Raw genomic sequence first — 19,464 nt, 5'->3', positions numbered from 1 at the left:
AGAGAGTTGTTGCTATTCCTTTCTTAGATCTCCTGTTGAGTTTGTAGGTGTTCAGAATGGTTTGATCCCTATCCAGCTGAATTCCTGAGAGGAGACAAAATCCAGGTCTCCTACTCCTCCGCCATCTTGCTCCGCCCCCTCTGTTAGTGGAATTCTTTACCTTTTTCTGTATCATGGATCCCACTGGCAATCTTGTGAAGTCTATGTGGTCCTTCTCAGAAAAATACTTTTAAGTTTAATAAAATATTAAGATTACAAAGAGAAGTTTTATTGAGTTATAGTTATTGAAATATTAATAAATCAAAGTCATGATAAAGTAATATATATGTTTCTAAACTAATGCAATAAATATCAAGATTTAGCAGTGGGCCTGATAACCATTGTAATTTATTGAATAAGAATGAAGATAAACAATATTTAGTGATTATCCCAAACTATGATGGACTATAAAAATATTTGTGAGTTCTGTTAGTCATAGGTATTGCTAAATACTACCTTGGTTTGTTGACTATATTCTTAGTTGAAGGGAAATGCTGAAGGTCAATTAGGGTGGTGAAAATTAAGATGGGATTTTCTTCTCCATTCTAATTTCCTGACACTCTGAATTGTGTTCATGGACCTGTATCAAGTTTAAGAACCCCAACCTTAAAAAGTATCAAAGGGTCTTAGACACCTGAGAATTTTGTTAGCCATTTATTAACTGTTGTTAGTAGGGACATGTGATAATTCATGGAGCAACTCATCTCCTCTCTGAGATGGCTGGAATTTGTCATTTTGTAGTCGCCACCAGCATTTCTTCTCCCAGCCTCATAATTACAAAGAAACCCCCAGATAGCACCAGTTCATCATTTTGAATTAAATGACCATTTAAAAAAAGTAGTTTTTATTTAAAAAAAAAAAAACCACAGTATTAGATTTATAGAAAATTTGACAAGATAGTGCACAGTTTCCATATACCCCATACCCAGTTTCCTTTATTAACATCTTACATTATTTTGGCCCACTTGTTACAACAAATGAATCAGTAGTGATACATTATTATTAACTAAACTCCATAGTTTATTCAGTTTTCCTTAATTTTTATGTGATGTCCTGTTGTCCAGGATCTCATGCAGGACATAACATTACATTTAGTTGTTACGTCTCTCTAGTTTACTCTTGGTTGTGACAGTTTCTCAGGCTTTCCTTGTTTTTCATGATCTTGACAGTCTTGAGGAATGTGGGTCAGGCATGTTGTAGGATGCTCCTTTATTGGATTTTGTCTCATGTTTTTCTTTCTTTTTTTTTTTTAAGAATTTATTTATTTATTTGACAGAGACAGAGACAGTGAGAGAGGGAACACAAGCAGGGGGAGTGGGAGAGGGAGAAGCAGGCTTCCTGCTGAGCAGGGAGCCCAACGCTGGGCTCGATCCCAGGACCCTGGGATCATGACCTGAGCCGAAGGCAGACGCTTAATGACTGAGCCATCCAGGCACCCCTGTCTCATGTTTTTCTTACTATTAGACTGGAGTTCTGGGTTGAGGCAGTAGGATCCCACAGGTGCATTGCTATTCTCATCATATCATATCAGTGGTACGTGAAATTAATGGCATCACTTTTTTTAAAGAAAGATTTTATTTATTTATTTGAGAGAGAGTGAATGAAAGCATGTGCAAGCGGGGAGGGAGAGGGACAAGCAGCCTCCTTGCTGAGTGCAGAGCCCGATGCTGGGTTCCATCTCACAACCCTGAGATCACGACCTGAGCTGAAATCAAGAGTTGGATGCTTAACCAGCTGAGCCACCCAGGCGCCCAATGACATCACTTTTGAGATTAACCTTGATCACCTGGCTGCCCATGCTTAAGAAGTAGGGAGTTATGCTCTCCATACTTGAGGATGGAGTATCTATATAAATTGAAGTTTTTCTGCATGGGAGATTTGTCTCTTCTTTCTCATTTATTCATTTATTGAATCATTTATATCAGTATGGACTTGGGTTATTATTTATTTTATATTCTGGGTTATAATCCAATATTCCTTATTTTTTTGCTCAAATTGTTCCAGCTTTGGCCATTGGGAGATCTTTCAGTGGGCTTCTGTGCCCCTTTGACATACCCCCATCAATGTGGATACCACGGAGAAGGTATTAGAAGCCAAGACCTGTGTGCTAGGTGTGCTCAGTATTGTTGGGGTGTCTTTTCTTTTATGCCCTTTTACCTGATGGAGCAAGGGAGTGTATGTGCATATACTTACCTGTGTATATATGCCTTTTTATAAATATTTCTATATGTAATCATCTATCTAAACATAATTTCTTAGTGATGTCTGTAACTGAAATGAATTACCACGTGGATTGTACTAGCCTCTTCCCATTGTGTATCTGTAAATTCTTAATCTAACAGTGGAAACTTGGCTTCCACCATCCTTCTTCATTGTTACTTAGTTGTTCCATTCCCGTATACATGTATACCAGTATAAGAGTTATTAATCCATAACCCCATGGGAACCAACATTGAGTACAGTGCTTATAAGCAGTTACTTTTTGCTTTTGGCCTTGCAGACTCCACTCATTTTAAAATTGCTTAGGCCATCACTTTTTCCCCATCCCTTCAATGAGTTTTTTCATGTATTTGTAATATAACTAGATTCTCTTGTCACAGTCTGCATTTCTTCCTCAGATTCCCCCCAATTCCTAAGTGATTTTTAAAATTTGCATAATATAGGGTTCATTTTTTGTGCTTTAAAACTCCATGTGCTTTGACAAATGCATCTTCTCATGTATCCATCATTATAGTGTCGTACATATTTTCACTGTTCTAAAAAATCACCTGTGCTTTACTCTATTCATCCCTTGCCCCTCTCTCTAGAATCCCTGGGAACCACTGATCTTTTTAACTGTTTGCCTAGTTTTGTCTTTTTCACAGTGTCATATAATTGGAATCATACAGTATGTATCCTTTTCAGACTGGTTTCTTTGACTAAGCAATTGTACATTTAAGGATTCTTCATGTTTTTGTGGCTTAAAAACTCATTTCTTTTTATTGATGAATAACATTCAGTTATATGGATGTACCATAGTTTGTTTATTCATTTATCTATTGAAGGATATCTTGTTTATGTCCAGTTTTTTGGCATTGATGAATAGAGCTGTTGTAAGTATTCACTTACAGAGTTTTGCATGGGCATAGTTTTCAAATCAATTGTGACTCAAATCATTTACAAATTCACTATAGGAAATATAGCCAAAACAAATCAGTGCATATATATGTACCATAAAATATTTATGAAAGTGTTCATAACAACATTATTTTTAATAGCCAGACACTGAAAATAATCCATCAATAGAATGGATAAATTATTTTATGTATATTCATACAAGGGACTATATATAGCAATGAAAAAGTTTTAATTACTGCTATACCCCATGACATGGATGAATCTCTCAGTCATACAATATGCATGATGAAGCCTGACCCAAAAGAGTTCTCTATGATTCCATTTATAGGAAGCTCAACAAAGCCAAAGTTAATTTTTTTGTGATGAAAGAGTAGTGGTTGCCTTTGTGGAGAGGATGACGAATAAGGCTTCAGAACGGCTGCTATTGTTTACATCTCGTAGTGGCTCATGGGTATTTTCAATTTGTAAACAGTTATTAAAATGTATACTTAAGATTTGTACATCTTTTTGTCATATTTCAATGTATTTATTAATAAGATAAAATATATCAATCTTTTTGCCGCTCTAAATAGTTGCTGAGTTACTAACCCTTTCTAATTTTTAGCTCCTATAGGATTCAAATGTTTGTATGTAAAATTCCAACATCTGTATCTCCAGTCCTTATGTCTTATTCTATCAGTTGCATAACCAAAGGCCCATTGGATATTTTATAATTTCCTGATATGTAACTTATTGAAAATCATGTCTTTATTTCCTACCAAAATAATACTCTTTGCTGAGCTTTTTCTTAATTCTCAATGTGCTGAGAATTCAATGTGCAAGAGAATTCTCTTGGCATATTAGATTTTGAGCCTGGAAGATTTATAATTCTTGCCACTTGTCATCTCCTTTATTTGGTATTTTACTTAATCATACTATTTACTACTCCAAAAATTTTCTTGGATCTTCTCTCTTCCTTTCTGTTTCCACAGCTACCACTTGAGTTCAGGCCATTGTTGCCTCATTCCAAGACCCTTCTAGTGACCTGCTAGTTGCTCTCCCTGTCTCCTCTTGTTCCATACCCCACAAGTGCAGTTTGTCCCATTCATGTCCCATGATCGAGAACTTTAATTACTAATCTAATGCCTATTATAACTTCTGCTTATAAGCCATGCCCATTCAAGAACTCCAACCTCATCTTCCGAGTGCCACCTTTGAGTTCACGATGTGGGAAGGTATTCTTTGCACACAAGGTAATCTGTTTGTCATTAACTATACAGTTACTTGTTTCTTCCTTGATCTTGTTGTTCCCTACCTGGAATTCCCCTCTACACTGTCTGTCACAGCCTGCAAAGTAATGATTCAACAGCATCTTTTTTCCTGAATATCTTTTTATCCCATTTTGAGGCTTCTATTATTTTTTATCCTCTCACTTCTTTGTATTCAGTTTTAAAAAGATTACTTTGCCTAAATATTGTTGTCCTTAAGGTATTTCAATATACATCTGTACGTTTTCCCTTAAATTTATTTTACTTACTTTGGGTCTATTTTATGTAAGACACCATGAGTGTTAGGAAAATGCCTTAAAAATACATCATAAAAATGAAATAATAATAAATTAAAAAATAATAAAATGAATAACTGTCTTACTATGCCGGGTGATAATAAAATGAATAACTTACTATGTGAGTGAATTCTGTTGCATTTATTATTCTACAGGTGCTGTAAGTCTTCTCATACTGTTGTTTCTTTCTCTGAATTGACCTCGGTCATAATTTGCTTCCTGTGAATGTGGTTTTGTGTGATTTTTCAGCTAGCCCAGATCTTCCTGCTTATTCTTTCATGCCAGATTGGGTTCAGAGATGCTATGGTCACAACTTGTATATATGTTATTGTTTAACCAAGCAACAGATTATTTGCATCCCACTTAGTTTGTATAACCATGTTCTGATGACATTTTCTAAGATCTCCAGCCACGGGTCATGCTTTCTTGGAGTATTCCTACATTTCTATTTGATCATCATTTCATTTTGCAGACATTCCTCATATATTTTGAGTCATGTAAATTTTCCTCATAGATTTTTAAATTTCAGTATCTGGACCATTCTGCATGTCGATTTCTGTTTTTTTTTTCCCTCTTGATTCTAATTTTTGATGTGCCTGGTATTTTCTGATTGAATGCTAGACATTGTGTATGAAAGATAGTAAATGCTCTGGATGATGTTATCTTGCCCAAAGAGGTGCCACCCTAACCTATGAGAGACGTCTGGTGTGGAGACAGCTCCCCTTGATCCATTCAGGGACCGAGGTGACTCAAGGCTGGGTTGCAGTCCTTGGTCTACCTCTGATTCACTCCCACTCCTAGTGTGGCCTTCTACACAGTTTGAGGTGAAAGTCTCTGATGTTACCAAGGGCCTTCCTCCTTGAATAATCTACAGTTTTTCACTCCTAAGTACAGTGACACTGCCGAAAACTCTAGTCTGCATTTCAGAGTATTTTCTTTTGGTTTCTTAGCCATCTGCCCTATAAATGTTAGGAATTTGGGAAATTCCTTGAGGAGAAAATTGCTGGAGTGGAACCCCCTCCTATGTGCACCCATTCTCTCAGGGATCTTGGTTCCTCAAGTCCTGTCTGCCTAGGCCACCCCCTGCTCTCATTGCCTTGCCTCATCCTCACTCTCCAAGATTGGGGAATGCCTCAAAGGTGAAAGCAGCTTATGGAGAGAGTTGACTCATCTCTCTGAGGTTTCTTTCTCTGGCCCTCTTAAGTCCTAGCTGCCTTGGAAGTTCTCTAATGCCTTTAAATTGATTTTTTCTTGATGTCTTTTGGGTTTTTCACTTTCAGTGCAAGTGTGATCTGCTGCAAGCTACTCCTTCATAGGCAGAGATAGAAGTTCCTCTCCAAGGGTTTATTAAGATAGAGTTTCATTTGTTTCTAGTATATCTTGTCTCTTTTGGGTAATTTCCAAGAGAAGAGGGAATAAAAATAATTTTTATTCTCCATTTAAAGCTGGAAGGCCAAGTATGTATTCTTTTCTTTGTTTCTTCCAGTCAATCGATATTTAAGAAACAAGGAGAGTTTAGAATATGTATTGGAAAATTGAACTATCTTCTAAAAGGAACCCCCAAAGCAGAGGGATCATTAATAATGAGGCAGAGTGAATAGGATCCATGGAGAAGAAATCTGAGCATCTGATATATGTCAGACTCTGAGCTAGGAATTGTATGTATTTTCTATATACCATATCTATAGAACATGTTTTTACATTAGATGTAATTATTTTCATTCCTCAAATTCAGAATCTGTTGCTTCCAAAATTTAAATTATATACCTAAATTCATATTATAATGAAGAAAGGATGGAATGAATAAAGAATGTTAGGGTTATAATATTATTTAATGCTTAAACTTTATTTTAAATGTTTATCTTAGAATGAGTATAAAAAGATACTAATTGATTGGAACATCATCCTAACCTTTTCTATTTGCTCACACTTACTGGAAGTGTAATTGTTAAAATGAAAATCAATTGTCCCTTCAGCTAAAGTCTGCTTACCCTAATTTTAGATAAAGTACCTAGTCATAAACATATTGATCTAGTTTTATAAAGATGAAAAATTCAAAATAAATTAAACATCATATAATAGGGAAATGATTTAATTATGTGATGATTTTTGAAGACTTTGGAAAATGCAGTGCTTTTGATAAAATGGTAACTAAAAATATGAAACAAATGAAAATTTCATTCACTAATACTGCAACTATGTAATAAAATATTTTTATACACTAATGTGATAATACAAGTATCACTTATTTTTTAAAATAAAAATTTTTAATTAAAAATACTACATTATTTTTATGATTTTAAGAAGTTTCTAGAGCTTCAAGTGAAGAGTAAAGAACATTGCCAAATATACATTTATTAATAGTTGCATAAAGAGAATGTAACTTTTGTGAGGATAAGGACTTTGTCTCTCTTATTTACTGGCTTGCCCCGAGATCCCGAAATAGTACCAGATTTAGTAAATATTTGTTGAATGAATGAATGAATAGCTAAAAGCATATAAACGTGATGGCCCTACTCTTATGGGAGAAAGCATTCTTTTTTTTTTTTTTTAAGTTCTTGTTGAGTTAGAGGTTGGTATAATTTTTACCAGTATGATTTATGATACATTTATTTTCTGTATTCTTATCTCTAATAGGGTATATATTTTCTTCAGGCTACTTAATGATACAGAAGTGTTATAAAATCAGTTGGAGACTTTCCTAACAATGACCTATTCTTTCAGAACCAGGTGGTCAAGGAGCTGGAGTCACGTGTCCAGCAGCTGACTGGAGAAGCAGAGAACAGTAACTTACAGAGACAGAAATTAATGCAAGAAAAATTGGAGCTTGAAAGATGTTACCAGATAACATGTAATGAATTACAAGAAGTAAAGGCAAGGTATTGTCTGAAGTCAGATATCTATCAGATGTGGCTGTAAAGTACTGATATTAACTCTAAAAATTATTTACCAAAATTAATCACACCTGTGCATTTAACCTTGGGACGTTTCTAGCATAAATATTGCCATTTGTTGATTTTAAAAGTCCCATTTAATATAAGAAGCATAACGTTTAAGAACAGTTGATTAAAATGTGGATACTTGCTTGATATATTGAAATATAGTGCATTTGAATTTGGTTCACTAAAAAAGTTCATTATTAGATATTCTAAATGTATTAGAAGTATATTTTATTCTCTTACTGCTTTTAGGCGCAACACACTGCATAAAGAGAAAGATCATCTTGTAAACGATTATGAACAAAACATGAAACTATTACAAGCCAAATATGATGCTGATATAAGCCTTCTGAAAAAGGAACATGCTCTTTCAGCTTCTAAGGTATTATATGCTGGTAGATATAGCCATACAAAGTAGTTACTTACCTTACTCAGCATAGAGCCATAGATAGCCATGTGGAAGCTAACTATTTGGCATTTGAAATTAGTCTCTTTCTGCTTTATTCTTGAAATAACTGAAATTTCAAGAATTTTTATTGGTATTTAAAATACTGAAACTGCTGAATGTCTAATACAGAGCATAATATAAATACTTAATAAACTAAATTCTGCTATAAGCTAACCCTTTTAAGTACCAAATTTTTTTAACATATAAAAAATCATACAAAAATTCAAGTGGAAATCAGTTGTGTTAATAATGCATATTGTAGAGTAACTATGTACACTGTTATTATTATTTTGAAATCTGGGTCATGCTTTAGCTTTCCTATCATCACATACACATACATACAGGAACCCATAGACACCCTTCCTGGCACCCACACACTTTTGTGTCAGATACTCCACAAAGAGAATCCTATAGCTGCAATTCTAAGGTAGTCAATTACTTGCTATTTCATGAATGAAGTATTCCAGTGGATTTGCTTTTAAAATTAAAATTTAGACGCTTTTCTGTAAGCCCATTATCTTTACATAAGTATTATATTTTTGTAACTTTAAGTACCGTGCAGAATTTAGTTTATGTTTTGACTTTAAAAGATTAATTTTTAAACTTTTAAAAAAATTTTTCATTCAGATTTATAGATGGTTTTAATTCTGATTAAACCTTCAATCAGGGGGAAAAGTAAGTCTATTCAACCAGAAGTTCTAGGATGGTACTGTTTTTCATTATTCTTAAAATTCTTGTAGGCATCTGGTATGATTAAAGAACTAGAAGAGAACATCTGTCAATTAAAACAGCAGCTCCAGGAATCAGAACTTCAAAGAAAGCAACAACTAAGGGTGAGTCCTGTATTTTTATACAGAGCAGTGGCTAAAACTCACCTTTCCTTTTCTTGATTAGAAGTAGAAATAAGAGTCAATTAAGAAAAATCCTCAGGCATACAAGTAGCCATTTTTTTCTTTTGTTGCATTGTATCATTTTTCATCTTACTTATTTTAACAAAAGTAGATGCTGATGGGATATAGAGAATAAAGAACAATAATTTTATTGCATAATCTTTTTTGATTCATTCAAAAAATAAACCTTATTTAAATACATTATTATTTTAGAATAATTTCTTCCCTTTAAATTACTCTCTACCAGTCTTCAAACTGTCTCGTTCTCCTTCACATCTTGTAGATCTTTCCTTTTCCCTCATGGTCAAGAATTGCCAAAGACTGACATATGATATAATTTCAAATGTGTTATTTCCATATTGAGTCAGTTGATTACTTTTAAGTAATTTCCTAATCCTAAGGGCCAGAAAGGTTCTCTTCCACTGTAAAGTAGGCCCTTTTGAGAGTAGGAACATCTTCAGATAACTAAGGTTTTCTGTTCTGCCCTCACACAAAGCTACTCACGTTTCTATTTGTAGTTTAGAAGATTGGACAGGTAGGGCTCTTGTAATAATATACAAAACTTTAAGTTTGTCATCGGGTAGATTGATTTATTTCCTTAGGTTACAAATTGTATTGACGCTAGTAGCAACTTTAAGTACAATAAAAATCAATATTTATTATTCACAGGATCAAGAAAATAAGTTTCAAATGGAGAAAAGTCATTTAAAACGCACCTATGAAAAAAAGGTAATATGTTTTATGGGACGCTGTAAGACATTTAAAATGGCCAATGAGGCAATTGAGAATGAGGGCTGGTTTTTATGAAGCCATGCATTCTAGCCCTTAAAGAATCATTGATTTTTTAAGTTTATTTCAGCTAGCCAGTGATCAAATTTTGCTTCATTTTTCATGTTTATACACAGCTTCTTTACATTGATTATGAATGGTATCAATGTAAAAACAGCCCTGTATATTATATTTAATGAGTGAAGAGTATTATGGTATTAACCTCTCATAATAACACTTTGAAATTATATGTCTTTTCTACCAGTTTAAAAATATGATACAGCTGATGGGAGCTATTTGTATTCTGTTGTATCATATATGTAGTAATGTTAAATATTTAACCAAAGAATATAAAACAATTAAAGAATTGTCTACTACTTAAACATTTCTTTAGTAATTGCTTCTTGTCATTTGGAATAGTGAGTAATTCTACAAATGCTGGCATCCCTGTTATCAGTAATAACTGGGGGTTTATTGACATAATTTAATACCTTTGGCAATAAAATGCAGAGTTCTATAGGTTTATGATTTTTATACTTAAGTTTTGAATTTGTTGTTTGCTATATGACATGGAAAGTAGAAGAATAGTTGAAATAGTAAAGATTTTATTGTTACTTTTATAATTATTTACTGTTGTAATATTAACAAAATTAATCCATTTGTAAAATACATAATGGAAAATGAGTAAGACATTATCCCTTCAATAATTAAATACATACAAATAAAATTAAGCAGGTTATATGGCATAACATTCTTTTTTTTTTTTTTTAGATTTATTTATTTATTTTAGAGAGAGAGAGAGAGCAGGGGGAATGGGCAGAGGGAGAGGGGAAGAGAGTCCCAAGCAGACTCTGCTAAGTGCGGAGGCCGACGCAGGGCTAGCTCATGACCTGAACTGAAATCAACAGTCAGTTGCTTAACTGGCTGAGCCACCCATGCACCCCATAGCACGACGTTCTTAAAACACTTTGTATATCTCATCTTACTTATCCATATAGTCACTCAGCAGATATTCATTAAATGCTTTCATTGGGCAAGGTATCATACGAGGTGCTGGGATCGGGGAGAGGGTTAAGGATGAATTAGCATAGATTCTGCCTTCCAGGAGCTTAATGTCTAGGAAGAATATTTCTGTCATTTGGAAAAGTGAGTATTTCTACTGACATGTATTGACCTGAATACATGCCCTTTAAAATTATGATTTTCTTATTGCTAAAGTTTTTTTGTTTTGTTTTGTTTTACTGATGTTCAATACAGTCTCAATGCAAGGTCTTAAATATATTTCATGTCTAGGGGCACCTGGGTGGCTGAGTCGTTAGGTGTCTGCCTTTGGCTCAGGTCAGGATCCCAGGGTCCTGGTATCGAGCCCCACATCGGTCTCCTTGCTCAGCAGGGAGCCTGCTTCTCCCTCTCCCACTCCCCCGCTTGTGTTCCTGCTCTCGCTCTCTCTCTCTCTGTCAAATAAATAAAACCTTTAAAAAAAAGAAAAAAAATTTCATGTCTACAAAATGATATCTGAACCAGAGAGGGGAATACTGCTTTCATTGGAATAAAGAAATTTTTTTTAGTTTTTTACTGTTGAGCCATGTAGCTTCATAAATATTTGACTTACTAAAAGAAGACCATACAGTATCATAAGCCTTACCCCCACTGTACAAGGCATCCTCTGGGTGTCCTTGTTAGTCCATTGTTCATTCTTTGGGCAGATGTCTGGCTTCCTGTTCATTAAGGAGCACCTTCTTAGCCTCCTGCTCCATTGAACTCTGCAGTCACTCCTCTTCCTGAGATGATATCTGGGTACCTGTGAGATAGGGAGAGGGGCTGGTAGCAAAGAGAAGGACACACACTGACTAATTGTAAAAGAATGTGTTCCTATCCCAAACTTCTGTAAGTCCTACTGAGGACAGTTAGATACAGAGACAGAGCTGGAGAGAGAATCTTTCTTCTACCACTGTCTTTTCTTGGCTTCAAAGGACACTAAGGTTTCTGGATCAGCCCCTCTGCCTGGCAGACACACCCGATAAACAGAACGTTAGAGCTCAGTTGGTCCCTATCCAGTAGCCTTCCACCCACTCCTGTTCTATTTCGCTTAGGGAGCAGACCTAAATTCTTTGTGTTAGCATCCTAACAGCTTTTCCCTTTCCACAAAGTATCAGTTGGCTTTAGCTTTTTAATAATGTCACTAGTTAAAGTGTGTTAGTTGTTTTCAATGTAAATACGAAGTGTTTAAAATAATAGCAATCTTAAAAAGAAAAATAAGCTCAATTGTTCCCGTTGCATATGTTCTAACATTATTTATACTGGAAGAATGTTGCTCAGCATGTCACTTTTTGTTTTACAATTAATTCCACAATCTCCCCCTTTTACATTGACATCTGTTCTTCTTTATTAAACCTGCTGTGATCTTAGTTCTTGAAGATTGGATGTCTCGTACCCCCCTCAGGGAATATCCTTTTTGACTGCGCAAAGAGCTGACATAAATCTGACATAGTCCTGGACTGTGGAAGTCAGTAGCTAAATGGGTTGTATAGGTTTTTTGTTTGTTAGCCAGTGTTACAGGTGTGCACATTCAATAACTCTTGGTAGAAAACTTAGTTCTGAATATCTGTTCAGGAGGAGGAAATGCCATCTGAGTGACATTACTTCCTCACGCCAATAAGAAAGCAGCATGAGAGGTCCTAACTTGTCTTTGAGGTAAGAGAAACAGCATCAAATGCTGTCCCTAATTTAAGCACACACACATTATCTAATGGTTTTTATTGATCTCTAGTGGCTATTGCCTGCTCTTAAGATCTTTGAACATCAAACAAATAATAGGTAGTAAAACTAAATGTCATTGTTTGATGAAGTGTCCTAGTCTGTTAAATCAGGAAATGGTTAGGCTAAATGATTTTACTAGCAAGGAAACACCTGCCTCCTACAAATAACCTATTGCTTGTTTTCCAAACAGGCACCAAAGAGTGAAAGATGGTGCTGTTTACCTAAAGAAGTTCGAGGGACAGATGTTAAGCATGTATATTCTAAAATGAGCTAGAATTCCAATACCTGCTTATAATTTCTCTGATGTAACTGTGTAACAGACGAGATATAAAGTCTGCTGGAGTTCAAAACCATCAAAAATAGTATTCCAATGTTTTGCATTCACTTAAAATTCTTTTCATTAGGTTAAAATAATTTAAAATGTTCACAGCTTTACACATAATATATTGTGTAGTATTTTCCAACTACCACTGGCATGATTTTCTTTAAGAGGACAGTGTGCCTTGAGTCAAGTTTTAAACAATGAAATTGCACAGCAAAACAACTTACAGAAAGAAGCCATGCAGCCCAGTGCCCACATGTCTCCTGTGGGGAAGCCGAGTTGGAGATGGGGTGGGGTTAGCTAGGCTGTGGATGTGTGGGTGAGCAGCAGTTCACTGTTCCTTCCCATACCAGCGTGTCTGCCACCCGGTGTCTGTGTTCTTGTGCAGAGCAGAATCTCTTTCTTATTGATACAAGTACTTCTTTCTTGATTACTTAGTAAATTCTTGGGTTGCCAGGGAAAATATTCATAATATTTTACATATGTTTACATACATTTTACATACATTTCCATACATTTAGTAAATGTTCAGTAATTGTGCTTATGTCTAGTTCAATCAGTTATTTACAACAAACTCTCATGTTGGGGAATATATGCTCTATCTTTGACTCTCTGGTTTGTATTTTCATTATTTAAGTTACTAAAATTCACTTTTGGTATTAACCATATAGAGTAGGGAAAGGATTACAAGATCAGTCCAGGTTATTCTCCACTGCCTTGCGTACATTAAAAAGCAAGGGTGGATAGTAGCATTATCTTTATCACCCCTGGAATATAGGTAAACTATCTGGAATATAGGTAAAAACTAAAACTAAAATCCAAAAAGGCCCTTAACCACACAATACAAATATATTCAATTAAGGACAAATGGAAAAACAATTTTTGTGTTGGCCCAGGAATTGTGCTGGGTGCTGGGGATGTAGAAATAAAGGAGAAACAGCTTCTAGCTTTAAGGACCCCTCAGCTCAAAAGTCTGTGCATCGACACATGTATGTTTACCTCAGAGGGAAGTCTCTCCTTCCACCCCTCAGATAGTCCCATTTCTGCCTTAGAAATGGTTCCAGTGCTTTTAGAGGCAATAAATCAGATCAAGGTGCTTGCGTTAGCACATTGACCAGCATCAGGAAGTCACGGCTGCAAACCTGACACAGGTTAAGATTGAAGAGAGAGTGATAAACAGCACTTTTATAAGAGCTCCCATTCTTAGCAATCCAGGGGCCATCTTCGGAAAGGGCAGTCAGTGCACCTAGGGGATTTACTGTACTGTGCCATCCCTGTGACTTCGGGTCTCGACAATGACCTTGAGTTTTCAAGAAAATGTTTAGTTATAGAGTATTCAATCTGAGAAGGTAATGATAATAATTTTTAACATTTGTGGAGCATTTATTATGTTCCTAATACTGTTCTAAGAGCTTTACATGGAATAATTTATTAACTCATCACAATTACTTATTTTCCATGGAGTAACTTATTAACCTATCACAACTTTTAAGGTATAGTTACTGTTATTCCTGTTTTTTCAGGGGATGCAACTGAGGCACAGTGTTAAGTAAGTGGTAGAGGAGAAGGGTAGAAACCCATGGAGTCTGACTCCAGAGCTCACACTCATAATCACTGTGTAATTTCAGATAGATTTTTCTCAAAGATGAGTAATTTTTTGAAGTTTTAACTTAAAGAGGTAAACCTCAGTTATGCTTTCTGAGGTTCTGAGAGTTCTGAGTCCCAGAGAAAAAGAAACAGGGGAAATCCCTGGTAGTGCCATGCATGGGAGGTACAGTGCCAATATGTGAAATATTATTGACTGATCGGTAATTCCACCAGTGGCTCCTTATGACTTCCCCTGGTGGCATGTGGCTTCGGAGTCCCGCACTAGTGAGCTGTGAGGTGTGGAAAGAAACCCCTCCTCAGTGGAGATCCCCAGTCCGCCATCCTGGGGGCTTCCTGGGACTTGGACTGGCGCTGCAGCCTGGAGGAGGAGGCCACACTAGCAGACACGTAATGGAAGTGAGGTTGTGCCCCCTGCATTTTTGCTCAAGCACCAAATCCAAATGTATAATATGCCATTTACAAATGAGTTGGAGAACCGAGCCATAATGGGGTCTGTGGCAAAATAGTGCAGAGCAAAGGAGGGAAAGTGTTATACAGAAGACTCCGAGAAAGGAGTGTCTTCGAAAGGTATTACTCCAAAAGAAAGCATCAAAAGGAACTCATCAGTAAAGTACCGGAAGATACAATGTCTAGAAAAGAAGAGCAGACATCATAAGAAAGAAAAGGTGGAGTGAAGTGGAGGCAATTGTCATGGGAAGGATGTGAAGAACCTGAAAACACAACAGCAGCGCTGACATCTACGTGGGAGTTGGGGAAGGTAGAGCTGGTGCTGTGGAGCACCCCATCAGTGATCTGAAGGACAGACTGTTAACCTGCAGACTGCAAAGGACAGGCAGAGAATAGATACTAAAGCAGAAAACAGAAAACCAGTAGACAATGATCAATATTCCTAAAGGGGACTCAGAATCAATTAACACGAAGGAAAGGTAGGAGAGACCTTTCCTGAAGGTCTGTGTATACAGAATGAGGAGATTCACCCTATATCAGATAAAAACCAATAAAGAGGGGCACCTGGGTGGCTCAGCCGTTTAGCGTCTGCCTTCGGCTCAGGTCATGATCCCAGGGTCCTGGGATCGAGCCCCGCATCGGGCTCCCTGCTCAACGGGAAGCCTGCTTCTCCCTCTCCCACTCCCCCTGCTTGTGTTCCCTCTATCGCTGTCTCTCTCTCTGTCAAAAAATAAATAAAAATCTTTAAATTAAAAAAAAAAAAAAACCAGTAAAGAGATTCGACAACATTTGATCCTCAGTACAGAGAGTGATTTTCTAAGTATCCAAGCTGGGGCAAGAAGGGGCAAAGATCAGGTCAGTTTAGTCTCCTTGGTTGCAAATCTAAATGTCTTTTTTTTTTTTTTAAAGATTTTATTTATTTATTTAATTGACAGAGAGAGGGAGAGAGACAGTGAGAGAGGGAACACAAGCAGGGGGAGTGGGAGAGGGAGAAGCAGGCTTCCCGCTGGGCAGGGAGCCCGATGCAGGGCTCGATCCCAGGACCCTGGGACCATGACCCGAGCCGAAGGCAGACGCTAATGACTGAGCCACCCAGGCGCCCCTTAATTTATTTATTTACTTATTTGAGAGAGAGAGAGAGTAAGTGAGAGAGAGCACAAGCAGGGGTAGAGGAAGAGGGAGAAGCAGACTCCCCGCTGAGCAGGGATAAATGTCTTAAGACAGTAGAGTGACATATGCTCTGTTGTTAGGCCAAAATGTTGTGACTCAGTAATCTCATACGTAATTTTTCCTTCATGTGTGAAGGCAACAGCTGACCTTTTTGGATGTGTAAAGCCTCAGAGATAGATCACCAAGATATTCTTTTTGAAAATAAAATTACTAGCTGATGTACTTTCATCCACCTAAGGATAAGCAAAACATCAAATCAAAACAAAAAAAGACACTCAAGAATAAAAAAGAAGTAGTGCTGAATGCCACATTAACTAAAATAAAGTTGAATTTAAATGTTTATTGTGTGAATGATATAAAATAATGCAGATGTAAAAATTTCTTGAGAGTTAAAAAATGTGAAAACGGCTATCTGGATCAAATTAATCAGATTATTTAAAAGAAAAAATGGGTAGGAGAAGAGGCAGATGTGCTAAGCTGTTATTTAAAAAGATAGGACATGGAGGTTGGTTTTTTGCTTATTGACTATTAGAGAAGTATATGTTAAAAATAATTGTGAAGCAGTGCCTAGGTAGCTCAGTCAGTTGGGTGTCTGCCTTTGGTTCAGGTCATGCTCTCAGGGTCCTGGGATAGAGCCCTGCGTCGGGGCCCCTGCTCTTAGGGGAGTCTATCTTCCTCTCCCCCTGCCCCTCCCCCTGCTCATGGTCTCTCTCTCTCTCTCTCAATTAAATTAATCAGATTTTAAAAAGAAACCAAAACCAAAACAAACAAACATATGTTTCCAAAATATCTGCATTGGGTCATCTCTGAGTTTAATTTTGGGCTTTAATTTCTTTGATTCTGTACATGAAAGAGACCAGATCAGTGTTGGGATGGTGCTTCTGTTGCTTTATTAATGTATCTACTCCAATTTAGCATACCTACTATGTGCCAATATACATATATTGGCACATATAATACATACCAGGGATCCAATATAAGTAAGACAATAATTTCAGTATAGGACCTGGTAAAATTTTGGGCAGTTGACCTTTTTTCCCCAAGTAAAGTAAAATAAATGTAGTGGCAAAAATTTGCAAGGCAGGTTAGTTGCTCTTTCTCTTTTTAATAAATAGGTATTTATGAGGTATTTTAATTTTACCATTTAAGATATGGGGAAGAGGGGTCCCCTGTCTTTATTTTCCCAAGCGCCTACACTTGCCACCACCCTGCATGTTCCTGTTTCCAGTTTTTTCTCACCTCTTGGTCTCACAGCAGCCAGTAGAAGCTTTTGATATTCTCATGGAATATGAGAATATGAACAAACTCATGGACCATTTTCCCTCTCCTCTCTCTCCTTTCAGTCTACAGACAGACAGGTGATTTTATGTATTTATCTTACTAAACCACCAGAGAGAAAAACACAAGAGAATTATCAAAGGAAAAGGTCAAGAGTATAAAGTTTTGAATTGGAGAGGTCTCCATCCAAACTAATATAAATAGCCAAGTATTTTGGGCAAGCCCTGAGTCAGTGTTTGAAAAGGTTTGTGAATGCGTGTGTGCGCATGTGTGTGTGTGTGTTGTTGGTTTTGTGCTTGTCATTCCTCTCCTGTCCCCTGTGCCCACCCGTGGTGCTGTCAGCCTCACCTGGGTTGCCAGGGGGTGTGCAGCGGTGTCCTCCCCTCAGTAAGTGACTTGCGTTTTCTCACCCACCAGCATGGCTCCGTACCCTCCGTTGCCTCGTGTGTGGAAGCATGGCTGCCATTTTACTCCTCCCTTTCTGTCCAGCTGTACCAAAGTCTCCTTTCCCTGTAGATCCACATAGTGTCCATGTTGGATATGCTTATCTGTATTTGCATGTGAAGAGCTTTCTGTGAAGAGAAAGTTTCGTTTGGCCCTCATTATTCATGCCACCATCCCACTGACTCAAAGGATGCTACTTTTAGGAAAGAGATCCTCATGGTGGGGGGACTGCCTCCTAAACTCAGTGAATGATTATACAAACCATTCCCACCAGTGGAAGAGAGGGCTATTTCATCAAAACCTGTGTATGTTTGGAGAATATAGACACCTGATTTTTTGTATTCTCCTGAATCTCGAGAGATTCCCTTCCTTTGGCTACTATGTAAGTTCAAAAAGATTCACAAGTGACTGCTCCTTTTGAATTTCTTAGACATCAGTGTATTTTACAGGAACTCCATATACAGGTTGACTCAATTACTAACTTTGGCCAGAAAATTGGTATTGGAAGTATAGTATTGAAATAGTTGTATGGTAAATGATTATGATTAACCAAGTCTCTATCTTGAAATATCTAAATCTAATTTTATATTAAAAATAGATTTAAGATGACTGTTTCATTGTTTGTATTTCTCCTCTGAATGCTTGTCTTCTGGTAACTTTTACATGTCTTCATCATGGCAGATTAATGACCTGCAGAGTGAACTTGATAAAGAGAAAGAAGATGCTCAAAAGAAAATCCATAAATTTGAGGAAGCACTGAAGTGAGTAAAATTGTAATATATTTAATTAAAAAATACTCTTTTTCTAGACTGTGAGCCACATTAAGCAACTAGAACTTAAACATCATATTTTTCTAAGAGCCTTGCTGTGGTTTAGTTTAAATTGGTTTTCCACCATGAATCTCTATTTTCTGAATTTTATTACCAGCCAGCACATATTTTTTTTTCAAAAAGGAAAAATCAGTTCATCTGTTTTTAAGTGATAGGAATGTAAGAAAATAGAACTTAGTGGTTTTAGATGCTTTCTTCCTCTTAAATGAAAACAGATTAAAAAGAAAAAAACAAGATTTAGGTCTTAGAACATTTAGAAATTTTTCTGTAGATTTTTTTTTTGGAGAAATTTGGGTAATGAAATGTTCCAGTTATATCTGAAAAGGGACTATTACACAGGCATTATTTGGAAAAGATTTGTCTCATGATGTAACACTTAAATATACACATTAAAGCGTCAGATTTTATTTATCTTCTCCATTCATTTACTAGGTTGATTAGGCCCTATTTATCGGTAGGTTTTATCACTCAGTTTTTAGCTGAAAAACATTGATTTAGTCATTAAATATTGAGTTTCCACCCTGTGTCAGGCAATGTGTAGTCTCTTCCCGGAGGACCTTAGAATCGGTTGGAAAGATTTTCAAGAACTTTGGCAATTATATTACAGAGTGATAAGAAGAGGGTACTTGACCCAAAAAAGTGATTTAAGAAGGGAAGCTTACCGGGGGAAATCGGAGGGGTAGACGAACCATGAGAGACGATGGACTCTGAAAAACAAACAGGGTTCTAGAGGGGAGGGGGGTGGGAGGATGGGTTAGCCTGGTGGTGGGTATTGAGGAGGGCACATTCTGCATGGAGCACTGGGTGTTATGCACAAACAATGAATCATGGAACACTTCATCTAAAACTAATGATGTAATG

General features: G+C 36.6%; 1 protein-coding gene across 2 annotated transcripts in view; it reads left to right on the top strand.

Annotated features, from left to right (window-relative positions):
* LOC102734228 (centrosomal protein of 112 kDa) overlaps positions 1–19,464 on the top strand; it is a 115,655-nt gene that overhangs the window by 93,907 nt on the left and 2,284 nt on the right. For both annotated transcript variants that reach the window (XM_081804650.1, XM_081804649.1), the window contains 5 exons: positions 7,424–7,578; positions 7,891–8,020; positions 8,827–8,919; positions 9,646–9,705; positions 18,455–18,534. In XM_081804650.1, coding sequence (XP_081660776.1) covers positions 7,424–7,578; positions 7,891–8,020; positions 8,827–8,919; positions 9,646–9,705; positions 18,455–18,534 — 518 coding nt within the window. The remainder of the gene's footprint in view (positions 1–7,423; positions 7,579–7,890; positions 8,021–8,826; positions 8,920–9,645; positions 9,706–18,454; positions 18,535–19,464) is intronic.

Source organism: Leptonychotes weddellii, chromosome 15, assembly GCF_054177405.1.
Source record: "Leptonychotes weddellii isolate Sample4059 chromosome 15, ASM5417740v2, whole genome shotgun sequence".
Classification (NCBI taxonomy): domain Eukaryota; kingdom Metazoa; phylum Chordata; class Mammalia; order Carnivora; family Phocidae; genus Leptonychotes; species Leptonychotes weddellii.
This window is presented reverse-complemented; position numbering and strand designations above follow the sequence as displayed.